At 42.2% G+C, this 27012-nt stretch overlaps 1 protein-coding gene across 2 annotated transcripts in view; it reads right to left on the bottom strand.

The window, feature by feature from the left end:
- Positions 1-18399: 18399 nt before the first annotated feature.
- Positions 18400-27012, bottom strand: part of Shisa6 (shisa family member 6) — a 304751-nt gene continuing 296138 nt past the window's right edge. For both annotated transcript variants that reach the window (XM_034507372.2, XM_034507374.2), the window contains 2 exons: positions 26778-26930; positions 18400-24770 (listed from right to left, as the gene is read on the bottom strand). In XM_034507372.2, coding sequence (XP_034363263.1) covers positions 24217-24770; positions 26778-26930 — 707 coding nt within the window. In that variant the 3' untranslated portion in view covers positions 18400-24216. The remainder of the gene's footprint in view (positions 24771-26777; positions 26931-27012) is intronic.

Genomic DNA, 27012 nt, shown 5'->3' with positions numbered 1-27012 from the left:
TTCTAGACATGTAATGTAACAGATGTTGGCCATCACAGCTAGCCACAGATCCTATGCCCTTCTAATAACTATTGGATAGTTTTTGTTTAAGAAACTCTCATCCCCTAGGCCCCTAAGTATACTAGCCCTAACCCATATATTTCCAGAAAAAACTCTGCTCTCAGCTCTTTTAAAGCAGGTGTCTTGGTTCATTTTTTTATGTCTTGTTCCCAATCAACAATGCTTGATGCTTATTTAATCCCATTTGGACAGTAGAACCAGACAGATATTTGGTTTGAATGTTGAGGTAAATGAGGGATTTCTATTTTCAAGTAGTTTTGAACTTGGGAGTACAGAGAATAAAGCTTGGCAGCCACCTGGGCTCCAAGCCCAGGTAAGAGGGTAAGACCTAACTGAAAGTAGAGCTCGGAGAATGGAAGGGAGCTGAGAGATGGAAAAGAGAAAGTGAGTCCCCATGACATGGCTTGAGCTCTCTCTCTCTTTCTCTCTCTTACACACACAGACACACAGATATACATAGCACATACATACAACACACACATGCCACACATACCACACACACATACACACAGATATACACACCACATACATACAACACACACATGCCACACATACCACACACACACATACACACACACACATACACACACACACACACACACACACACACACACACACACACACACATACCACACCACACACACCACATCACACACACACATGCAGATCTTCTTTCTATGAGCATGTTCCAATCTCAGAAGACAAGCTTCAGTTCGGTCTATCCCTCATTAAACGTGAGTAGCAACTAATGCATAAAGAAACAAAATTACAGATGTTTATTGGTAAGCCAGGAAGAGTTCTTCAAGGAAACAGTTGAACGAGAACACAAAGAAGCCACTTCCTGGGTTATTTCTGTAGTGGGAGGGAGGCTTCTTTAATCCTTTCAGTTAACACATAAAAGCTGCAGATCATAGGCAGGACCCCCAGTTTTCACCCTGCTTTTGAATGAAAGCAGTAAACTAGAAATTAATATGGGCAGATTTTCTTGAGTTAATGCTCTGCTCTATGTTTAATTCCCAAAAGGGTGAAAGAAATACTTACTTAATTAAACCTGCTAAACAATAATAGTCCCACTTACTTTTCACATACACTTGTCTTGCAGAAATATGCAATGAAGAGCTGATGAAGCTATTTTTAAAACTGAGTTCCACATACTACTTAATTATAATCATCTATAGAGTGTAACTTGCATTTTACACCACAGGATACGGGTGGGCAGAATCAGGAATGCCGCAGTGCAAACACACTTTCTTGGCTCTTTCTTTCGACAATTGTGAGAATTCTTTGGCTTGGGGTGAACCTTAGTTCTTAGACATAGCCGCCACGGTTTTAGAGGAAATTAGACTTCTTGCAGATCTGTGGAGCCAGTTTTTGGTGGTATAGAGCTTATAAAGTTATGTGACACATATTCATTTGTGAATGTAATTTGAAAAATTATGTTTAGCTTTGAGCTGGTTAGAGTGGATCAAATTATTTCCAGGGCACAGTGGGACAGTGTCCATGGAGAGCAGGTTTCCACATGGTTACAGGTAAGTGCCATCTCTGCCTGGTTTCTCAATGCAGCTGCAGCTTAAGTCACTTGGGGATATTTTCATATATGACCAGAAGCTGGGACTGGCAAACATTGCACAGCACATGCTTATTCACAAGGCCCTGGGCCTGGAAAATGATCACCCTGTGCTGTCCCAGAATAGCTGAGCCACTACTAGGGCCCAAACCTGGGCATCTGTTGGAAGATATCTGGGTGACTCCATTGCATCTCAAGGCAGAGAACCAGTGGATTGAAAAAAAAAAATCTTTCTTCTTTAGGAAAAAGTGGAGGTGCTTAGATCCTTTTTTGACGGTTCCTTTTTTTCAACCACACACACAGAGGCTGAAGAGATAGCTCTATTAATAAGAGCACTGGCTGTTCTTCCAAAGGACCCAGGTTTGATTCCCAGCACCCACATGGCAGCTCATAACGGTCTATCTCTAGTACCAGAGGATGCAGTGCCCTCTTCTGGAATCTGCAGGTACTGCATGAACATGGTATACAGACATGCATGGCAAAATATCAATTAAACACAAACATAATTTCTATTTGGAGATAAAAATAGGGAAGACTCAAAGAAAAGACAAAAGTAAGAGGCAAGTGATGGCTGATGGCATAAATCCCATTGGGAACACACGCTGCATTCCATTCATTAATGATAATAGATATTTGCCTCCTAACAAGGCAGTGACTATATACCGAAACTCAGGAAAAACCCCTGACACACACACACACACACACACACACACACACACACACACACACACACACAATGCACGCACGCACGCACGCATGCATGCACGCACACATACACACACACATACACTGCTGGGAATTGACAAAGGGCCCCATGCATGGTAGACTACCACTGTCCCACTAAGCAGCTGCTCACTCTCTCTGTTTTCTCAACTATTCTTATTTATATGCGCCTAGAGAGGTGACATACACCTGAAGAGAAAGCTAAGCCACTAAGCTTATCCCTTTGAGGTCTCTTCAGATCCTAGGATCTGGGGTCCAGAGGCCATGTCTGAAGTGAAAACTTGTGAGGAAAGCTTTGAATTAGAGAGCTAAGCATAGCCTTAAAGGGCCTTGGGACAGAATGTTTATCTCTGCTTTGTTCAAGAACTAGGGTCCTTGTTCCTAGGGTAGTTGTTAGCAGGCATACAGCAGCAGCAACAGCAGCAGAATCACCCCCAAAACTTTATAGAAATGCAAATATTTGGTCCCCAACTCAGTCCCACTGAGAAGGAAGCTCACATACTTTTCAGGCAATTCTGAAGCATGCTGATGACATTTGTTAACCAGGCTCCACAGAGAAGGATAATAGATGTTTGCCTGGTTCCCTACTCATAGAATCCCACCTTAGTAAAGCAAGTTCTTTAAGCTTATGAGCTCAGAACTTGGTGGAGACCAACAGTGAGCCACATAAATAAACCCATCTGCTGCAAGACAACTTTCCCACACCTCCACTCTTATCAAGTATATGCGACTTGTGTTAAACTCAAAAAGACAACTTGCATGGAAACCAGCAAAGATTATGCAGTCAGAGGTTGACCTCTTCCGGGAGCCAGGTTCGTAGCTTGTATTTGGGGAATACTCCAAGGCAGACATGAGAGGGAACCACTTACAGTGCTGTTCAAACAGTGCAGGTTTGAAGAAGTTGGGCTCCCTAGCAGTGGCCATCTCTGTGACTGGGTAGAATGTGGAATTGACTTTCTCTGCATTGTTTTAAAACTGGGAGTCTGAGAAAAATTAGGGAAACTCAGTTATTGATTGTGATGGTTCATTTTGTACATGTCAACTTGACTGGGTTATAGGATCATTGCATAAATAGCTAGTAAGACATTATTTCTGGGAGTTTCCAGAAGAAATTAGCATTTAAATTGGTGGGCTGATTTTAGGAAGCAGATGGCCCTCCCCATGTGGGTGTGTATCATCCAAGCTGTTGAGGGCCTAAAGAGAACAAAAGGTAGATGAAGGTTGAATTAACACTGTCTAACTGCATGAGCTAGGACATTGGTCATCCAGTCTCAGCACACCTGGTGTCTAGGCCTCGGATCCTGCCAGAATCTATCCCAGCTGCTCTGCGACTCTCAGGCCTTCTAACCATGACTCTGACTTTCTTAGGTCTTCAGATGGCAGATGGTGGGATTTGTTTCTCTGGAGAACTCTGGCTGATACTGGAAGATAAAGTAATAGGGGGAATTTTGTCTTGTCCACTTCTTCCCGTGACCCACGGTGATGAAGCAGGCAGAGGCAGACATCTGTGGGGAATTAAGAAGAGAGTACCAGTAGAGGAAACTCTAGGCACTATTTATTGAGCTGTAGGGTTTGAGAAGTTGTCAGTGGGAATTCTAGAGAGTCGGCTCTGAGAATTGGGAAAGCTGCCAAAGGCATCCTTGGAGTGTGGGGGTGGAGTGAGCACAGGACCTGAGAATTTCCTCTGTGGGATTCCTGTAAGCAAGTAAGCAGAAAGGAGGGCTTTGCTAAAATGTCAGTGCTTTTGTGGACAACCCTTAAGACAACATCTGATAAAGAACAAAAACACTGGGCTGGAGAGATGGTTCAGTAGTTAGGGACATTTGCTGCCCTTGCAGAAGACCCCATGTAGTTCCCAGTACTCACATCAATGGCTTACAAGTACCTATAACCTTAGTTCCAGAGTGTCTGATGCCCTCTTCTGGTCTCTCTGAGTACTCACACCCATGGTAGATACACTCATATACAAAATGGATAAGTAAAAACACAAATGAACTTTACAAAAAAAATAATAACCATACTTTTCTATCCTATGAAAAACAAGTAAACATAAAATTTATATAGAGTTTTTTGGTATGTTTCATCAAGTTATTGCATGTATTTTTGTGTGTGTGTGGTTCTCGGTACTAGGAAAACTTTCTCATTGGGAACAACCTTGTAAGAGAGTATTATAAATATGCCCAATTTGTAGGTGACAAACTACCCGAGGTTACGCTACTGCTTGTATGGTTGAGCTGTCAGTTGGTGCTGTAGACAAGCTGATTCTCCTGTGTAGGTGTCTAAAGGGTTGTCTGTGTCTGTATTTGGGAAAAATATGGGTGGAAGGAAGACTTCTCACACAGCAGGCATGATTGATTAGTCTCTGTAGGTAGCACTGTCTTGTCCTTGCTAAAGGTAAGTACAGCGCAGAGTTGAAGAGCCTGTGAGAAGGCATGGAATTGTAGGAGACCAGACAGGACCAGACAACAAATCTATTCTGGATTTTATTTAATACAACATACCACCCACATCTAAAGTATACAATTTGTTGGATTCTAGAATGTTTATACACCTATAAAACCATTCGTACAATAAAACCAGTCCATATCTCAGCATATCACTGTTGCTTCCTGTCCCCAGAAACGAGTATGTGTTGTCTGTCTTTCTAGATGGTTGCCATCTTCTATAATTTAGTGCATAGTGGGATCAAGCACTGTCTTGAGTGCCGGCCTCCTCTCACTTAGGTCAATGACCTTGAGACTTGTCCATGGGATTTGTGTCTCAAAGTCCAACTCTTTGTATTTCTGGGCAGTACACCATCATTTGGTTTCAATACACTTTTTATCATTTCTTCATTAACAAACATTTGAGGTATTTCTAGGTTAGAGTTAATGCATGTTTTATAAACAAGTTTTAAAAAATACACTTATGTGTGTATGTGAGCACATGTGCTTGCATGCACACATGTAGACATCAGATGACTTGTGGTTGTTGGTTCTTTCCCTCCATTATGTGAGGGACGAGGATTGAACTTGGGTCTTCAGACTTGGTGGCAAGCGCTTTTACCCATTGTGTTATCTCTGCAGTTCTGTGTAGAAGTTTTTGTGAGAGCACAAAAACTCTTTACCTCTTCTGGGTATATTCTGAGGAGTACAATATCTGAATTATAGTATATGTGTATTTATTAACAAATATTCTGCCTAAATGTATCCCTAAATGTATAAAATGGAATTTTATATTCCAGCCAGCAGCAAACAAGAGTTTTAATCGGCTCTGCATCCTTCTTCATGGTTGCCATGGTTCTTTCTTATTTTAGCCATTTTAATACCATAAAAATAATGTGAAGAAGTATCTCACCATGGTGCTGATTTATATTTCCTGAAGATTGAATGATCTTGAGTTTCATAATTTTAAAAGCTTCATGCATGTATACAGTGTGTTGTTGGGTTTCTTTTTCTTTGTCACTTTACCCCAAATTACCTTCTCTCAATCCTGTTTCCTCCCTACTGAATCTTTTCTTCTTCCTCCCCATCCCATGCCTTTATTATTATGAACTAGTCCCTTTGCCTGAGCATGGGGTTGTTTTCTTTTTAAAACTGGAGCCTGAACCACTTACCAGTGGCAACATCACTGAAGTTGCTTCTTTAAGAAAATGACTCTCCCTCTCCTCTTGCAAGCAATGACTCTTCAAGGATGGATTGGATCTCACAAGCCTTTCCCCTACGTACTAAGCAGCCCAAGCTAGCCTTGAAATTCCTGCAGTCTTCCTTCCTCACTCCCCAGAGTGTGAACATTGTGGGTGTGTATCACCATGCCCTAAGTGTGATTTCAAGTGCTTTACAAAGTATTGAATTATTTTACTCTTACAAAACGTGATTATGTGTAGTTATAACAGATTCTACCCCATTTTACAGATAGGTTGACTAAAGGGAAATGAGTATAATTGTGAGTTCTGAGGGTAAGAAGTGGCCTGGCTTCTGAGTCAAAGTCCAGGTTTTCTAGTCCCTGAGCAAATGTGAAAACAGGAAGATTTTATCTTTCTGGAGGGATGAGCCAGGTCTATGCTGTGAAGCTTCGAGGAATGACATTTCAAAGCAAAAGTGACACTTTGCTTAGACCAGATCACTTTCTGGTACACATTGTACAAGTCCATCTAGTAATCTAGTTTGGAGTAGAACTGACCTTAATTTCTGTGGGGGGAAAAAAACAGAAAAGAAAGATGGTTGGCCTGCTGTAGCCAGCTTGGAGGGGAACTAATTTTGACTGTCTTTGATGTTCATATCTCATTTTTTTCTGCAACAAAAGCAGACAGTCATGACAGTACTGGGGGGGGGGCACTGCATTTGCTGGGGCTGAGCTGTACCTGTTTCTTCAGCTAGAGCTTATGTCTTCCCATTTAAGACTGATTTCATCACCTCTTAATGGACCAAATAGACATACTATCAGGGTAAAATTAAAACAAGCCTACAAAGCATGTTTTTCTAAAGGCAATAGTGATTGGTTTGTGAAGGACATAGCAGGGAGCTTGGGGGACTGCATGGCTCTTTCGCAGGGAGGTCACTGCCCACCAGTCTCCTCTGGCCCCTAACCCAACAGTCCCTCACCCACAAAGAAGATTACTATAGGAAAAGAGGAAACCTATTTGACAGTCCTAGCAACACTGTCCTGGAAACTGAGGCGGGCCAGTGCTAAAGGCAGATAATGGTAGACTTTGCTTCTCAAGAGCAGTTATCCAAGACAGATCCTGCATTGTAGAAGGAGCCTCAGCCAAGAATGGTTAGGAATATTGGCTGCTCTTTTGCAAGAGGTGTGAGGTGTTACAGCTAAAAGAGAGCTTCCTAGTCCTACTCCATTCAAAAATTAAAAGAATAAATATCTTTGTTTCCATTAACATGTAATATGTGTTCATTATAAAACATTGGAAAACACATAAAAGTAAAACTATTTCAAAAACTACTTACACTCACATTCATAGTTAGTAATTTGGGGAATTTTCTTCCAGGCATTTTGTGGTGCACACATTTATGTACTACTTATGCCTACTTCTTTGACATTCTCTCATATATTGAAGACCAGCTGAGATATTCAACCTTGTGGACTAAACAACTATTATATTTTTGAAACATTTGTTAGTAGACATTCACTGTTGGACTAGATAGACCATAGCTTGTAAACCATTCTAGCAATGGCTTAAAATATATAATATAAATATATAATTATATGTTATATACAAATATTTAATTTTTATATTTGACATATATATTTTTATTATATATTTATAATACTATATATGTATATTTACACTATATTATAGAATATGTAAATATATTATTTCACATATTTTGTTTTATTTTTATATTATTTACTTAAAATATATTAATATATTATATAAATATATCATATGTAATATAATATTATATATACATTGTATATGATATGTAATATATTTTGTATATAACTATATATTAGATATAACATAATAATATAAATGTATATTATATTATTATATATAAATATGTGAATTTATATATAATATATAAAATATATATTTATCATATGCATTTATACTATAATATATACAAAATGTATTATATATGAAATAATATAATGTAAAATATTTATTCAATATATATTATTTTACACTATCATTTTGTCTAATATAGTTATATAAATAAATATTTTTATTTTATGGGTTACATATAGATACATATATCTTTTGTGCATTTGGTCTTTCTATCAGTTCTGTCCCTCTAGAGAACCTCACTAATATACAAAGTATCTAATATGTTTCTGTATAAATTTGAGACAGGGTACCACTCTGTAGTCTAGACTTGGTTGTATATTAGAGCAATCCCCCTGGCACAGTCCCTTTTCTTCTAGGATTTCATTGAAAGTTTAAAGAAAAAGAAAAGCTGCTGATTCCTGCATGGCTGTGGAAAGGACAGCGTGACACAGTTCACACTGCTCAATCAGGGTTAGCAGAGCATGGGCCTCCACAAATGTTGATGGTTGTTGTAGGCATAAGGCTTATTTGTATCATAATGTATATGTTTTACTTTATGTTCCTCCTTCATGGGAATGTCTTCTTTGCCAAGGTTAATGTCTCATAGTAATTAGAAACAGCACAATCCCAGGAAGTGAGAATGTGTCCCAGTGATGCTGAGACCTTCAGGACAGCCCTTAAGACTGTGGGAAAGAACTCGGAAAACATGACTTCAAGAACACATAAATTAGTTTAAGAGCTTTCTTTTATAGGATTTCTCAGCTATGCAAAATATAAATTTGTAATATAAATTGTATGAGGGACTTCACAAACCTAAGAGAACAGAGGCAGCTATACTAAGGAGTCAGTAAAGGGAAAAGAATATTTAAAAAAAAAAAACCCAACAAGTCTCATAGTTCAAGTAATAAATAGGCACCAGGAAATGAGGTTGTGACACTCTCAGGGTGGGATCCTACCTAGTCAAGCTTATTGTTTGTTCTTATGAAGGCAGGCAGATTTCTGAGTTCAAGGTCAGCCCCCCAAAAATCTACTTGGAAAGCTAACACAGCCCTTTTAGAAATTTTCTAGCTGATGTTCTGACTTTGGTTGAAAAACCAAAAAAGCTATTTAGAAAGCTATTACAAATCTTAAAAAAAAAAAATTTTAGCAGGTTTTATGATTTTGGTTGGAAAACCCAAGAACTGTCTAGAAATGTCTTGAGCAGAGTTCAAGCAAAGAGCAGAGACCAATCTAGAAAGCCATCTCCAGCAGACTACAGAGCTGTCAGCTTGCACCCCACCATTGACTTCAAGTTTTTTTTTTGTTGCTCCCAAACACCCATTCCTTAGAACCCTTGCTCCAATCTGAGGCTGGTCCTTGGCAAAAGGCCTTGTATAATGATTAATCTTGGTTGTCATATTGACATCCTCTCCCCCCAGGACAAACCTTAACTGAAGAATTGTCCCCATCAGTTTGGCCTGTGCTGTATTGTCTTAATTGATTGACAGGTATAGAGGGCTCAGTCCACTATAGGCAGTGTTTTCCCTAGGCAGGTGATCCCTAATTATATAAGCAATCTGACTAAACACAAATAGGAGAAGTTAGCCAGTAAGCAATGTTTCTCCATGGTCTCTGCTTCAGTCCCTGACTACCTTGAATTCTTGCCTTGGCTTATGTCAATAAGTATAGACTTATACTGTAATCTGAAAGATAAAGTCAAAAATTTCCTCTTCAAATTGCCTTTGGTTATGGTTTTATCTCATTAACAGAACCCTAACTAGGGCAGCTAGAATTTGGTGGGTGCTGCCATATACCTCCATCATGTTCCTCTCCAGGGTGCCTGACCTTTAGCATTTGTTTCTTAATATTCATACTCTGTTTAGAGCTCTGGTTGTTCCTCTGAAGCAGCATAGCCTTGCTCTTGCCTCTGAGTGTTCCATGGCCCCTCAATGACTTTTCTTTGTCCTTAAAATGAGGTAATGGTCTTTAGTAGTGGGGCATGTAGTAATCCTTGCCAATATGAAGTGGTGTAGGATTCCCTGAATTAATGTGTGCAAAGGCTTTGGAGTAGTGCCAATGTATAGCAAATATCAAATGCACTGAGCCATTATTGCACTCTCTGTTGCCTGCTCTTTATATGACCCTCACTACCTCTGGGGAGTCACTGACTGATATTATCCACAAAGGCAAATGGAGCAGAGATGACAGATGGTGTGTGTGTGTGTGTGTGTGTGTGTGTGTGTGTGTATTCAGAAGCCCTGAGAGTACATATGGTAATAATGACCCACCAGGACCAGCTTCAGGGAGACAGATCAACTTCACGTGGAGGTAATTCAATGATTATATCATTTTGGGTTAAGGAGGTAGGACTATCCAGGGTGGGCAAAGGTCATTAACTGAAAGCTAAGATCCTGAAATGCCTCATTAACATGGGGTGGCATGCCAGTAATCTCAGGCACTAGTTGAAATGGTTCTTATGGGGTGAAAAGAAGCTCAACCTGTAATCTTAACCAAGGCTAAGTGACATTCTGCAAGTAGTGTGTGTGAGGGGGGTATGAATGCCCCAGACAAAGTTAGAAAAGGAGAAGCTCTGTTAGTAAAGGGAGTTTGCCATTTTGCACCATTTTTCTAAGAGTCCAGAAGGCTATCCAGACAATCGTAAACTTTGACCTTAATTAGCAGGGCAACATCTCCATATTTTGTGAAATGAAGCTTTGGGTGCCCCTGGGTTTATGTAATTAATTAAAGGTTCAGCCCCTGAAAATGAAGCTATTTTCTCTTTGTTTCAGCTTGGTCTGGTCTGAGTTATGCTTCTCCAGTGATAGGCTAAGATCAGAATGTGTAACGAGGAGATGCTGGGTGTTTGGGTCCAGGAATTGTCTCACAAACCACACACTAATCTCTGTCAGACAGGGATAGTTTACTGAACATATGTCTCAGGACTAGTCAACTAGGGCCATGGTCCAGATTAGGGAACTGAACCATGATCCTGAGTTAAGATCTTACAGGGTTTTTAAGCCCCAAACCTACAAACATCTGTGTCAAGGTATTTCTCCAACCAGGATTTAGGGATAGGAGATTTCCTTAGGAACAATGTCTTTGTTATACACTTATCCTGTTCCCATTGGTTGGGATATTCAGCTGTGGCAGGGGACTTGCCTTGTCTAATGTTCATGTCTAAACTTGTCTACCAAGATGGACTTGTCTAACATTCACATCTTAGCTTGCCAAATGAGATGTCAGTTACCCACATACATGTCTCTTTCTGCCAAATAGAATGCTAGTTTCTAAGGAGGTCTTGGGAATTTAAACTTTACTAGACCACTACTCAAAATATGTCTTATTTTTAAATATTATCTTATATTGGTGTATGTGTCTCTCTTATGTTTGGGTATCTCCCAGGGGCAGCTTATACTGTAAAAGCTTATACACAGGTACAGAAAGTGCTGTTGGGTGGTTGGTTCAAGTGCAAGCATATTGTGGGTAACTATACAAAACAGTTCTCCTGACTTCTAAAATGATTGGTTTCCAAGGACACAGATCATAACAGAATATGCAATCAATCTTGGCATTGGAAAGTTTCCTAGTAACAGCAGAAACATATGAGAAAAATTTCTTATCATGGCAGACTGGCCAGGTAACTGTTACATTGGCCTTAACTTTTTACCTAGGCCTTCACATTCCATCTAGGCCTTAATATTTTACCTTGGCCTTAACACTGGGGATACAGAGTGGTGGCCAGGACACTGTATGACAAAGAACAGATGTCTGTGCACTATGTCTTTTCTTTTCCCATCCTATCCTGTTATCTTTTGGAGATTTGACCTTTAATTTGGGAAGGTTTTATCTTCTTACCCTCTATCAACCATATGAAACAATTTCTTATTCTGGCAGCAGTATGCTCTTCCAGTAAGTCTGCAGCACAAAATTTCTTCTTCCCACACAGGTCCCAAGCTAGGTGGGGTTGTATACATAATTGTGTAACAAGCAAGAAAAACAGTATGCCATCCATAAACAACTTTATTTCTTCTTCCCATTCTTTGCTTTTTAGTCTTTCTGTAGAATAAGAAGCCTTATGCTAATTTCTCTACCTAATGACTAAAGGCAGTCCATGATTGCCAGCTTCCAAGTCAGTATAATGCCCATGTTTCTTCCAAACCTTAATTCAGACTTATCTTGGGCCACAGTGGGAAAGTAGTCATACTCATCTCTCTGTCTTCTCTGTTGGGATACTCTCTTCTGCCTCCATGTTCAGCAGGCTGCTCCTGAGAGATGCACTGTCTGTGATGTTGCAGCAGATTAACCACAGAAGCAAGCATCAGAATCTGATAGTTTTCTAGAAAGCCAGACTTTCAACAGCTTTTAAGAATGTAAAACAATTTCAAACTTCTGGCTAATTTGCTTTTTTTGAAATTGTAGTCATTTCCATAAGAAGATGCTATTTATGTTAACACATCACTGTTGCGTTGTTATTGTAAAATGAACTAATAGATATGTTTCCTTTTCACTTTATTGATAGATCAAGGTCATACATCATTATGGGGTTTACAGTGTAACGTGTAACGTAGCAGCCCATTTACATTTATATATTGCACGTTGACAAGAGGATGCTTCAGTTCTCCATCATCACAAGCATTATCCATTTCTTTGTGATGAGGACATTTAAAACTGTTTCTTGAAGCTATTTTGAATTATGCATTACAATATTGTTAACTATTCTATCACACTTCTGTGTAATAGAACACCAGACTTGTTCCTCCCATCTGGCTGTGATTTTTATAAATAAAATTTAAATGTTCTGCATTTTAATCTTGAATATTAATAATTGTATACAGTATGTGCTAAAGAAGCAAAAGCTCATTATGGTCTTTAATACTTTAAAAGAGTATAACAGGTCCTGAAATGAAACAATATGACAACTATTGTTGAAGGACTCTGAGCCTCAGGATATGCATGGAACAGCTTTAGATTAATGCAATTGTACAGGTATGTATGTCCTCATTTTTCTGTGTGGCAGTGCTTGCTGTTGTAAGCTCTGAGATGTCTCTGGAGACATATTTTAAAGTTCCAGACAGGAAAGTGAGGGCTTTGAGGCAGAACTGAGGACCATCCCTTTGTATAGTCCTAGCTTACAACAGCTTTCATGCTCCCATCTCTGCCCTGTTTGAACATCGGGCATCACCAGGAATTTGCTTCCCACAGGTCCATTCTGCCTACAGATCTTGAAATCTGTCTGGAAAGTTTTGTTATCCACTCCCTCCTACTATCATCATTTACAGCCCACCCTTGTGATGGATGACCATGGCGAGAAGTCCCTAAAAGATTCATTTCTCAATATTTTCAATGATTCTGCCCAGCGCCTTCACCCCAGCATAAACAGGTTTTCTCTTTGTCTTGTATATCTGCATATGTTCCTTTCACATCTTATGTGCTCTCTGCTCTGTGGCTTATTGTAAAACCTCCAACTTCCCAAGTTTGATTCATTGGCACTCAACAGTCAGCCTTTAAATATTAACAACAAGCCCTTCTCTTTCCTTTCTGCTATGTGCCTCTTGAAAGTGCATAGCAGTCTTTGCACTTTGAGCTTGAAATGGTCTATTTTGAAAGTCAAGTTCACAAAGACTTTTTTTTCCTGTGGTCTCAGTCTGCCTTTTATCTAAGGGCAGAGTAAAGGTTGGTTTCTGCTAGTTTGGGTGTGGTTTGAAAGGAGATGAACAAAGGGGGGGGGAAAGGCACTACTATAGTTTAGAATCATCACCCTGGGGTAGGGAATATTTTAACATTATCCCACAAAATCTGCTATGCACATGCCATGGTCACAGTCCTCTTTGGGGACCTGGGATAGAACTGAAGAGCAGGTGCTCTCTTCTGGGATATTTTCTTAACAATTTAAGGAAGGCCCTCTACAAAGGATCTGTTTTGTATGGGTTCTCATCCCCACATCTCATTTTTCTGAAATCTCTTGAGGAATATATATTTGCAGCTATTTTTTAAAGTAAGAGATACAAGTTTCCTTTACTAGAGCTTCAGTACCAAGGACAGTCACTTGTCATTTTGCTATGAAATAATGATTAAGTGGACACACAGATGCTTTTGTGTTTTCTCCCAGCAATTTTGGAATTTAGAGACAAAACTTGAAGCAATTGACCATAAGGGCTGAGCAGAGAAGGTTGTTGAAGCTTAATTACTGAAGATATTGTTTCAGTTTAGCCTAACCATTTGAGAAAGCCATTTGTAAGAAATAACATGGTAGTTTGCAGAGTTGGAAGAAAGAGAGTGTTTGGCATGGAAGTGGGAGGAAGGATATTGTCATGAGGTGAGTGGAGGAAAGTTCTTAGCTTTTGTGAGGTCTTATGTCTTATGAACACTTTTTACATCTTATTCTAATAATAGATAATGATGAAATTCTCATTGTTTGCCTCAACTAATTTGAGTAATATTTTTTTTTTAAATTTTTACCATAAAAATGACTACTGAATAAGACATTCAGTAACTAACTTGGAATGAAAGTGGACAAAACTCCAGATATAGGAAACTGTAGAGAGCTCTGCCTTTAAAATACTCAGAGGGTTTGTTATGGCAACAGAGGCATCATTTCCTCTGTAAATTCCTGGCCTTTGTCTCTAAACACAGTATGTCATCCAGTGGTACTCCTTCCATGTTTCCTATTCCCTGTCTTTCTGGAAATAGTAAAGTCATACTTCTTGGCTCTGGTATGGTGCAGTAGGACTGCATAGCTAGATCCAGTCAAGGAGACATGAGTGGAAATGACATGTGTCGCTCTAGACCACTATTGAATACTCTATATTATCCCCTCCAGTTTTTTTTTCTTTGTCCTGTGACAGGTAACTCTGTTGATTGTGGCTGTCCCATCTAGTTTGAGGCTCTGATTAAGAATGAGAAAACACCACAGAAGCCCTACAACAGTGGGGTAAAATATAATTCTGTGGTGTTTGAAAGAAGTTTAAGGGTACCACCTCATCACAGTCAGTCCCTCCCACACTCTTGGCAGGCTCCTCCTCACGTGCTGTGATGTAGATTCTCCAGGAATCCCCTGTGTATTGTCTTTTCTCCTTCCTTCAAAATGGCTGTCCTTTTACTTCACAGGAAACATGGGATGAGCAGGTTTGATTATGTCCAGACCTCCTCCTATGCCTACACCCACATCTGTATTCTTAACCCCCCTTTTTTCTGTATCTGGCACACTTGTTCTATGTGAATGATCCTAAAGGTTCCTGTCTAGCCTCATGAGGCTGTTTTGAATATAGTTTCTCTCACAGTAAATTGTTATGGGTAATTTGTACATCAAGCCTCACTTCTCTCTTCATTCCCTACTTGTCTCCTATAAGCTCGTTTTTTGTTTTAATTTGTTCAAGAAAGCTAGTTACCTAAAATCATCATGCTACAGAAATCAAGGCCACTCTGACTACCAGAACTAAAAGCTATTCTTGTTGAATGGTCATATACCTTCAAAGTTGAAAGGGAAAATTTAAAAATGGTATGCTTCTCAATATTTAACATATACAGAATCATGTGGTGATCTTGTTTTAAGCAAATCTTAGGGCCCACCACCAAGAGTTTCAACTGAAAAAGTCTGGGGTGTGTTCTGGTTATACATATTCTTTTGAGGGCCTGAGGTTACTGATGAGCCCCACTTATAGCTTTTGTTTTCTAAAAGTCTAAAGTGGATCCAGTATGTGGACCAGTGTCCTTCATGGAGAAAGAGAGGAATGGACTCATGGGAATAGCTTGCTCTATTGTCCATAGGAGAATCTTTAAAAGACACTTAGTACAGAGTGATAGTTTCAGTATGTCAGTGATGCTATCCATTGGTATATCTTGGATTTGAAATTGAGATTAAGGCTGGAGGTTAAATGACAAAAATAACAATTTCTTTCCTCTTTGTGTTTCTAAAATGCAGCTAAGTTTGCTTTCTAAGATCAGGGCAATGAACCCATGAACATTCTACAACTGTCTGGGAAAATGCAGTCTTGGGAATTTCTGTGAAAATCAAGTTGTAGTTTTTGAGAAATCATAACAAGTTAAGTCAGCTGGATGTAATAGCATACACCTGCGATTCTGACTACTGCAGGAGGTTGAGGCAGGAGAATTTTAAGTTGGATTCTGGGTTGGGTAATAGAGTGAGTTCAGTGATAGTCTGGACAAATTCAGGAGACCCTTTCTCAAAATAAAAATGAAAAGAGTATGGGGGAATGTGACATGCTGGTACACTATTTGCTTAACATGAGAATGTATAACTCAGTTCAACTTCCAGAACCACCAATGACAATGACAAAACACGTAAGTCAAACAAAAAAGATTTTCCTTAAAATCTTATTCAAAATCACTTTCCTTGGCAGCCTCTTTGATACATGCTGATAGCTAGATAGGCTGATAGGTGCAAAGACTCTGTTTCATAAGTGGTACCCGCGTCCTCTTCCTACCCCAGTCTACCCTTCCACTCTCCTTTTTTCTCCTAGCTCTCTAATTACTGTTCTCTGAAGTTTTAGTGAAGCCATAGAATAATCGATTAATGCGGTGAAGAGGCATTTCAGAGGGATTGCTTGCTTCATAGATTGCTGTGTTTTGTTTTAAATAAGAAAATTGAGCTTTGAAGAGGTTCAGGAATGTAATCTTAGCACTCAGGAAGCCCAGGCAGGAAGATTCCAAGTTCAATTAATGGACTCCTGGTGAGTTCCAAGACAGTTTAGCCTGGGGCAACAGCATGTCACTCTAATGAAAGGAAGGAAGAAAACAAGGAAGGAATGAAGGAGGGAAAAGATGAGTGGAGGGAGTGAGGGAGGGGGGAAGGAAGAAGCAAAGGAAAGAAGAAAAAAAGAAAGGATGGGAGGAAGGAAGAAGGGAATAAGGAAGAGAACAAAGGAAGGGAGAAAAGAAGGAAAGAAGGTAGGAAGCAAAAATGGAAGGAAAGAAGAAAGGAAAGAAGGAAGGAAGAAAGGAAAAAAGGATGAAGAAAAGAAGGAAGAAAAGAAAGAAGAAAGGAAAAGGCAGACAGCATGGGGAAAGGGAGGGAGGAAGGAAGGCAACAAGGCAGGCAGGTCAGTCTTTGAAGGTGCTTTTAATTTAAACTTTATTATTTTTGTATGTACAACAGAAGTCTCTAGAGTTTCTTTTGAGGACTATTAGTATAATTTAGTCATTATATGTATTTGTAAGCATTAAGATTAAATCCTACTGCTTTAAAAATCCCCCAAACAAGAAATTTGTTTTCCCTGAGATTTCCTCTCACCAATAAATATAGACTACAAGGACTTCTGCATGTGTAAGGTGTCAGTGCATGTGTGCAGTTGCTAAGAGTTGTCCTGTGTTAGAGAGACTGACGTGGAGAAGAAGAGATGGTGAGTGTCATGATGAGGGACATGTTCTGGAACATGTGTTACTATGTGCAAAATAAAGCAGCCAGTGCTCTGCTGAATTTAGGAGAGTGAAAACCCTTGGGATGAGGGAATAAAAGGATTTCTTTGCAGAATTGAACCTAGGACATCATGCATAATAAGTAAATTTCCTACCACTGAGATAGGTCCTTAGCCCAACAATCAATCAATCAATCACGATCACTATTGAGACAGATCTAGCTTAGGTTGACCTTGAACTCACTTCTGATCATCTTGTCTGAGCCTTCTGAGTAGTTGAGATTTGCAGATCTATACTACTAGGTCTGACTTGAGATTTAAAAATATCAGTCCAATGCCTCCTATGAGGAGGATTTGGTTACAGGAGAATTGGAGGATTGGAAGCCCAGATTCTAGAAACTACAAAGACACTGCCTTGTAGGGTAGGATAAATACCCTCCCTGGCAACATTTTGTTTGTTCAGCCTGTTTCTAGGCTCTGCTGATCAGCAAGTAACCTTAGCAGCAAATAAAACATGGGCCAAAGAAAATAGTATCACAACCACAGGCAGAGACAGAGTCTTGAACAAAACTGCAAATCTGAATCAATTTTCATGGCACAAGTTTTTTATGTTCCAGATTAAATGTCATGGGTCTCTGGCCACCTTTAATCTGCTAAGCCATGGTAACTAACTAATACTAAAATAAAACTGATACCTGATATTTACAAATAATGGTACTGGAGTAGATCTATGTAGACAGCTCTGGAAAGTTCATCTCTGCTCTCAGGTGACACAGTGTCCTGGGTCTAACTTTCTGCTTTGCTCTGTTCTCACCTTTTAAAGCTTAGTTAGCGTACCATAGCATACAGCAATTAGAAACATACCCTTTGGTGATTTCTGTGATCTATGCAGTTCTGCAGTCATTACTGTAACATAGATGTTATTTGTTGTTTTATTGAGACAATATTTTGGTATGTAGTTCAGGTTGGCCTCAAATTCAACTCATGATCCTCTTGTATCATTGTCTTAAGTTCTGGGATTACAGTTATGTGCCATGGAACTTGGTACCACATCAGGATTTAGAACATTTCATCACACCCAAAGTTCCATAGCAACGGTCTGTAGTCAATCCCTGCTTTCTCTCCCGACTACAGTTATCTTCCTTATCCTTTCTTGCTTTTTCATGACCTTGGTTTTGGCTCTGCAATTTTGTGGCTACTTTAAGACACACAGGTTATGTTGAAACAGCTTTATTTTTTTTGATCCATAAATATCTGTTACTGACAAAAGTGGAAAAATTCCTTAAGACTAAATCTTACTAAAGCAATCTCTGTTTACAGTACATATAGGGTGTGCTTCGACAGGGAAGGAGAATGATGAATTTGTACAGAAGCAGTAATAGGGGCATGTGAGTGATGGAGAAACTGCAGAGGTATGGATAGAAAGGTACTTTTTATAATACTACCATATAATAAACATAGAATCCGTAAACCCACCTAATGAGTAAAAATGTTCCTTGACCCCCCTTAGGAAATTGTGTCCCCAAACTAAAAATGTTACAGTAAGAATTGCCTTTTATTAGAGAATTTCAATTATTCTTTACTACAAAATATCTAGTTGAGTTTATAGAATAGAGATGTATTTGCCACTATGAAGCAAATGAATGAGTCCTCCTTTGGAGTGGCATTGGAGGGTTGGCAGCAGTGTTGAGCAGGGTCTTCTCCTCCCCTACATGAGGGAGGTGGTTAAGCAAACACACAGCATCTTTTTTTTTCTGAATGATGGAAGCTTAATGTGTTTGCGATTTACAAGATGGGTTTGATGACAGAGACTTGGAATTTCCATTGGTGCTTTGCAAGCCTTCATGGGGAGGGTGATAATTACATGAAGAGGGGCCACAAAAATACTGGGATGGGGTGAGGACCCACCTCCCAGCAGCCCAGGTGGTCATGCCTTGTCCTCTCCAGCCAAGATGGAGCTTCAACATCCAGATGTGGTCTTTGGGATGCATGCTGTGGCATGGGATATGATGGCATCCCTTGCCACACAGAACCTCTCCCAAGCATTCTTCTTTGAGACATGGAACAAATTTCCCATTTGTCCTTAAATACAAATTCCATGCCCAAATGTCACGGTCAGACTTCTGGGCCATCTTTCAGCCTGTCCCCTCTCTGAAAGTAGAGTTACCTCCCTCCAGCTATAAGGACAACATCAAAAATGAAAACTCCAAACTCAGAATTTCACAGCGACAGACACTCAGGTATTTTATGTATGTTTATACGAGAGGCTTTTGAGACATATGATTGGTGACCTGGTGAGCAGTCAGGTTTTAACTTTTAGCAACAATGCCAAGCCCATTTCATCCATCCAAAATCTGGTGTGGAGTCTGGTGATGTTGCTACAGGGCGGGCAGAGTATGATGGGCACAGCTCAGTTGAAATGGGGATGAATGTAGAGAAGGGAGAGTGGAGACTGAAAACCCTAGAGCATAAGAGCTGGATGAAACTTTGGGGGCTCATCTAGCCAAAGCCCCTCATTTTATAAGTGAGGAAACTGAGGCACTGGAATGTGACTTGCCCAGAGTCACATGGCAAGATGGAGACCAAATGCCAGAACTAGAATTCATGTTTCTAGAGCCTCAGTCCTGTTTTTTTTTTTTCTTTCTCTCTTTGATATGACATCTTCCAACAACAAAGAGAGGGACCAGAAGGACTTGATTTCATATTTAACCTACCATTAAAATGTGCTGCTTATAAAAGTAACACTTAAGTCCTACAAATACTTTGTTAAAGCACAGCAAGCCTCTTGAAACTATTTGGAAGTCCCCCAGATTCAGAGAGGACAGCAGAGGAATGTGTGGCCAATGTGCCTGCTCGAGGTTCCTTCTAGGGTTCGAGTGATAGGCAGCCCTTTCAAACTGTGACCTTGGGTTCAGTCCACAGACATCTGTGGAAAGAATGAAGGATGAAGCAGGTGGCAGTCAAGAACTCTCCAAAGGCAATGGGTTGTGTTTGGTGGCACAGATGTTGGGATGACTACTCCTCATAGTTCAAGACTTACAAGGAAGGTCCTCATGTCTTTGGGATGAAGAGAAAGCCATGATTTCTATGAAAGGAAGAGTGTTAGAGTAGAAGCAAGGGCTACAAGCATCAAAGGGGATGAATCTTTGGCCAGAGCAGAAGACTCTGGGCTAATAGCAGTCTTAGTCAAGAGCTTCTTGAGTCTGGTAGCCACAGGAACCAAAACTGATCTTTTGGCCATGGCACCTCTAATCATGCAGCTCTCTTCTTTCTTTTTTAGAGATCATAGGGATGTGGGGAGCCCAATGACCTCACACCCTGGGACATCATTCCCCCTGTGAGGAAGTATAGCAAACCAAGGAAGCAGATGAAGGACTTGAACGCTGAATGCCAGAGTCTTCACAGTTTACATCAAGAGCTCTAATTCTTAAAACTAGAGATTTCAGCAGGCCCAGGTAAAAGAAATCAGGACGGGAGGAAGCTGGGTGACTGAAGAGAGAAATGAGAGGCAGGCAAGAGGAAACTGGCATAGGAGGTTAAGACAGGAAAAGAATGTAAAGAAAGGGAGCGATATCAGTGGGGGAAGGACTGGAACTTCTCAAGGGAAACACATTGAGACACTGGGGAATTCTGATGGTTAAAGTCCACTTAGGAGGTTAAGGAATTATTGGTAAGCTTTTGTGGCTCATGAATATATGAAGCCAAGAGTTCACTGGAGGAAGTAAGAAAGGAATGGTGACAGATGGGGGTGGTAAGAGGTCTTCAGGAAGAACACTTGGGGTAAGTGAGATCTATACATACCCAAGTCCAGGGCAGTGAAGACATGCAGAGGGATATCTTGGGTTTCCTTGGGATATGAGTATTTATCATAAGGGGGCCATGCCCCTCCTATGTGACAGAGGACACCAGCCTGCTTGGGTTAGAAGCAGTGACCGGGGTTCCAGCCCCAGACACTCTCAAGTGACTTCATATAGCAACAGACTAGCTAGTTCTGGAGTGATGGATAAGTTGATGGGATTTAGTGGTTTTCCCTTATCACTGAGGGATAAGCTCCAGCAATCTCACTGGATGCCTGAAACCACACATAATACCACACTTTCTATATAGGTGTTGTGTTTTCTTCATATACAGACACATACAATAAAGTTTAATTTGTAAATTAGGCACAGAAAGAGATCGACAATAATAAAGTAGGGCAAGTTATAAGAATATACTGTAATAAAAGCTATGTAATTGTGGACTCTCTCAAAAGAGTTAAGACAAATATAAGTATTTCTGGGATCATGGTTGTCTACAGGTAATTGAAATGTAGTCATGCAAAACTGAAGATGGGGGTTGGTTACTGTATTTCCCAGTTAAGACACAGTTTTCTGGAGTTTTGGGGGTGGGGCACTGGATTAGCGTAGTTTGTAGAGTTATATCTCTGTTATTATTCTTTTCCTTCCAAGGATGAAGCAGAAGAAAAGCCTTCAGGAGAAGCAAGCACTCCATTAGAATTTTTTGTTGTAACTGATGACAGGTACTTTATACTGGATATGGGTAAGGCAGGGATGAGAAATAGTTTGGAAAACAACTTATCAAACAACCCCTGAGACAAACAGACAGACAGGAAGACAGACAGACAGGAAGCTAGACAGACAGATACCTTGTCAGAGCCAAGGCTGAGAGAAGACCCTGGGATAAGGTCTTACTCCCCAAAGACTGCAAAACTTGGTGTCTGGAAGATTCTCCATGGGATGTACTAACACACAGGAGGGGATTCTCACCCACCACAGTCTTGTCTTTTCCCCTTCCCACCAGCACATGGCCTTCAAAGGGACCGGCTAGGAGTTAAAGAGAGTTATAGGGTACTGGGCTGGGGACCAGTTGTGAGACATGCTTTTGCTTCTGGAAGCAAGCCATTCTTCATTTGGATTGAGTTCCTCTCTTCCTGTGAGCCTTACCTTCTGCAACAAATGCCCATAGACCCATGGGACCAGCCCTTAAGAAGGTTTATGTGTTTGCAGGGAGTAAAGCAAAATGGTCTGAGGCCTCCTGGCCCCATAGTGCCAGGCACACCCCCTCAGTGGGGAGGCTAAGGACTACCTTTGGACACCCCAGCTTCCATCCTTCTGGGTTCTGCTCACAGAGGGGGGATTCTGGGGAGGGGCTTAGGATAGCCTACAGCTCTTGAAAGCAGAAAGGGAAGGCAGTCCTCTGACTTCTCTGTGGCTCTCTAGACTTGGCTGGATTAAAAATGACAGATGCAAGGCAAGCCTCTCACCACCTCATTTTTAAAGGGCTATCCATGCAAAATTGGGGGCAGGATATAAAATCTGATGTAAAGGCATTGCTGCTGGAGTCTAGTAAGCAATGGTTTTATCTTTTATGTCACTTCACAAGACGTTCTGGGGCTGATTCTCCCCAGTCCCAGAGAGGTGCTCTGGCCCTCAGAAGGGTGTGTGTGTGTGTGTGTGTGTGTGTGTGTGTGTGTATGTATGTATGTCTGAGTCTCTGTGTGTCTTTGTGTGTGTGTGTGTGGTCACGTTGTCTTCCTCCTTCTGATCTTGGGGGAGCAGGATTGCTCTCATTGATAGTTTCCCAGTAGCCGATTACATCTTGTCCACCTTCAGATTGGAGGCAAAGATGGGGCTGAGATGGGCTGGCAATGGGGCCTTTCACAGAGCAGAAGGTGCTTCTGCCATATGCCCAAGCACTCCTGCAAGGAAGAAAGCTTGAAATGGTCCCCAGAGTAACATCCTCAGACACCATTATTTATTTGCATCTGCCAATGGATCTTGGTTCCTTGGATCCACTGGTCTGAGGAAAGTAATGGAGCCACAAGCAGCAAGGTGGGGAGATAGGTCTGGGAGAAAACAGAGGGAGAGAGAAAGGGTTCTAGACAGAAAAGGGGTGGTGTGGGCAAAGATGATGGAAAGGAATGGGCAGGGTCCAGCATGACCACCTCAGAGAGCTCCTGCTTTTCTGAGAGCTAAGCTTCTCTTTGTGCCTGGAAACTTCTGCCTGAGGCTCATGGATAGGGGACAGGCAGAGCCCTAGAAAATGGGAATGGTGAGCTCCTGAGACCCTGGGCATCACAGTGGTCCTCCTCACCCTAGCTCTCTGCCCACCGCAGGTGCCTCCTGGGAGCAGAGCTCAGGTGAAGAAGGCAGGCCTGAGAGGAGGTCCTAGTTCAGACTCGAGGCCTGGAGGAAGTAGGGAGACAATCAAGTGGTTGCTGAGGCACCTCTAAAGTCCTGGCAACCCATCGCTACGCCTCTCTGGAGGGCAAGGGCTAATGCCCCCTCTTAGGGGCAAGAGCTTAAGCCCCAGAGAGCTTTGAGGAGAAACAGTGAAGGCTGGAAGAGCACAGTCCCCACAGCACAGAGGCAGGGGTAACCAAGCAGCTGAAGGAAGGGAACCCTCCCTGTTGTTGGGCTGCAGGGCTCAGCGAGGGAAGGGCCACTCGGTAGAGACTAGAGTTCCAGCAGGCGGAAGAGAATCATATTGTGCTTATGGACACAGCAGCTCTCTGGCTGAGAGCGAGCAGGCAGTTTTTAGGCACTAGGAAATATCTGCGATGCAGTTGTAGATAAAGGAAGAAGACCGAGTAGCCTATTCGGTCAGCCCACTGACTGCACCCTCTAGCCAGCTGGCTGTTCAAACTCAAGCAGCTGCAGATTACCTTCAGGAGAGGGTCCACTGGCTGCCGCAACCTGCAGCTGAGTCCCCAGGAAGGGGCGGGGCAGGGACTGAGGGAGTGGTGTAGGTGTTCAGAGAAAGACTTGGACCTCACCACACTTCTCATCTGCAGGGGGAGTCTACTGGGAGAGAAAGAGCTTTAAAGAGCCTGCAACTATGCTTGTTGGACCAGGCATTTGGTGCCATCTCCCTGGGGGTATGGCTTTCTGGACAAAGGCAGCCCACCTCCAGGTTTGGGGGGGGGGGCAGGGAGGGGAGGAGAGCAAGGCGGGATGCTGTTCTCCTCGCTCCTGCCCTACTCTGCTCTGTCCTGCCCTGACTCTGCCAAACAGCCCTGGCCACACTGCCGGTCACACGGTCACTTCGGTCTTGCTGGCTGTGTAGCAGGTGTGATGGCCCGGGATATAGTGCAGCTGCTCCACGGTGTTGTGTCTGCGAGAGGCAAAGGCGTGGCGCTTGGCTGCCGTCTGGCTCTGGCCCAGGGTGGCATAGGAGTTATTGGAGGCACTGGGATGGGAGTGCATCTTGGTCATGCGGTAGCGGTCCAGCACTGGCGTGGACACAAAGACGTCCGTGTGAGAGATGGCTCGCGACAGTGACTGCTCTGGAAAGGCTGTCCTCTCTGGGGACAGCAACGGGTCCTGGGAGTGCAGACGCTCTGTGGAGAGCAGCTGTTCATCGGACAAGATGCGGTCATAGGGCATGCCAAATTCATCTGGCAATCCCCGATGATGTGGAGACAAGACTCTGTCCTGGGACATAGCCCTGATGGGCCTGCGTGGCCGTTCTCGAGGAAGCGGCTTCTGTTGAGACATCTGGATGACATTGAGGGGGAGAGTACCACGAGCTGCAAGGTCTGGCAGGTGCCTCCTTCTCATGTAATACTCATCAGCTTCCTTGTCCGCTGCAAGGAGAGAGAGAGAGAGAGAAAGCAGTGAGGTGATGGGGCAGCCATGGCCCAGGGAGTAAGGTGTTCATGTGTGGTGGGTGTGTGTACACACATGCTTGTGTGTGTATGTGTGTGCGTGCATGAGCGAACACCACCTACCTGAAAATATACAAGGATAACGAAATCAAACTCCTTTAGTTAGTAGAGTAGGTGGGGGTGGGGGTGGGGGACACAGACAGGTGACCTTAACTCCCTTCTCTCCTGTACACATAAACCAATCCTTGAGGGCTTGTGAAAGACAGGCTCTGATTCAGGGGCATTAACTGCCTCTGTCCCAGAGTCATATATCCAGTGGGTCCCCAGATGCTGTTTCTCCTTCAGGGATCACCTTGCAGGTCGGTTAAAAGACTTCCCCACCCAGCTCATAGTGGAGCTGATGGCAAGCTCAAGATATTCATTCCTTTGGCTTGCCTGCTGTGTCTGTTGCATGTGGTTCTGAAGTCGATTGGCTCTTGGTCTTGCTAAAAAAAAACCAACTCAGGTAGAGCTGACAGCTTTCCCATGATGGATAGAGCACTTCTTTATGAAGACTGGGCACAGGACCAGCTTCTGTTAGAATTAGGTAGAGCGCTCATCTAGGAGGCATGTGTGACTAGCTTCACTGGTAACCTAGGAACCTAGTAACACCTTCTCTGGAGTAACAACCAATGCACAGGGAACCAACACATGGGTATCCAGCCCCCACACAGCCATATCATCAGCCTACATGTATTCCTTGTGCCCACCAGACAGCAGGCTGTAGCAATACTGTGTGTGCATCTTGCTCAAATGCTTTGGCCTCCTGTACTAGTAGGTTCTCCCAGAATCACTTTATGGATTCTTGTCTTTTGCCAGGGCCCACAAAAGGCTGCACTATCTCAGATTTCAGAGAGGAGGCCTCCTACAAACAGCCTTTGGAACTCTCTGGTTCCTGTGAGAATGATGCTTCCTCTTCAGTGGGCTCAGAGTTAGGGGTAGGGTCTATCTTGCCTACCAAGCCCCATTTTATTTTTTTTTATTTCTGGGCACCTCTCCAATGATGCCCAGAGTTACTTATTTGTTGCCATAAAACTCAACATTTGTCTGTATGTGGCTGTGATGGATGTAGGCTGTACTGCTCTCAGAGTGGCTCACCCTGGAATTTCAGGTGCATGCTCAGCTGTGGAGCACCGACTGAAGTTGGGCAGCCATCAAATGAGACCTGTGGAGCTGGGGGGACAGCCCAGGAATCAGATGCTTGTCCAGCATACACAGGGCTCTGTGTGACATCACCAACACACACACACACACACACACACACACACACACACACACACACACACACACACACACAGAGAGAGAGAGAGAGAGAGAGAGAGAGAGAGAGAGAGAGAGAGAGAGAGAGAGATACACAGATACAGATACACAGGTAGAGATGTTAACTCATTTGTATGGAAATGAGAAGAGCAGGTTACACCGAGATCAGGTCAGTAAAGATAAATGTCCCTAAATGTACTTTCTGATATTTATTGTGTTAAACTCACCATCGCCAACACCCATTCTGGACTCCAATAGCAGAGGTGGGTCCCTGAAAGTATGTGCACGAGCAGTGTGGAGATTTAGGTCCTTGAGATGGTCTTGGCTGCGATAGAATGGTTCTTTGGGCCCTTGCCACCTCTATTACAAGATGGCACACCAGAAGGCCCATAGTTTGAAAAGAACCCCTGGCGAGCTGATACATGAATGGCAAGTGCAGCTTATAGAGATAGACAATAGTGGCCTTGGGGCCCCACAGCATCATTCTAAACTAGGAAAAGGGTGGGCTTGGGACCAACAGAACAAAAGAAAGGCTTCTTTCTATTCTCTTCATCCTCTGTACAACTGACTTCTTTGCTCTTGGGATTTTGTACTTAGTCCCTTGGATATTCAATAAGAGAGGGACATGGACGAGAATAACCTGGAGACCCTTGAGACAGACTGACCCTCCAGCCAGCCTTGACTTACTTAGCCTCTTCAGAGATGAGTACTTGCTTGGATTGGTCTTCACTGCAGATTCATATGATGGAGGCAAGTGGGCTAAGTTCTGGTAAGAGCGTGAGAAGGAGAGGTCATAGGGTTCCGTGGCTGATGTCAGGATGTTATTCATCCGTGGCTTCTCTGAAAAGCAAGGGCATGACATTAGGGAACATAAAGGCAGTGTGGACAAGGTTTCTCTCATCTTTCTGCTTCATCCCTGACT

Source organism: Arvicanthis niloticus, chromosome 6 (genome assembly GCF_011762505.2).
Source record: "Arvicanthis niloticus isolate mArvNil1 chromosome 6, mArvNil1.pat.X, whole genome shotgun sequence".
In the NCBI taxonomy this organism is placed as follows: domain Eukaryota; kingdom Metazoa; phylum Chordata; class Mammalia; order Rodentia; family Muridae; genus Arvicanthis; species Arvicanthis niloticus.
Note: the sequence above shows the minus strand (reverse complement) of the source record. Positions and strands in the feature narration are given on the sequence as shown.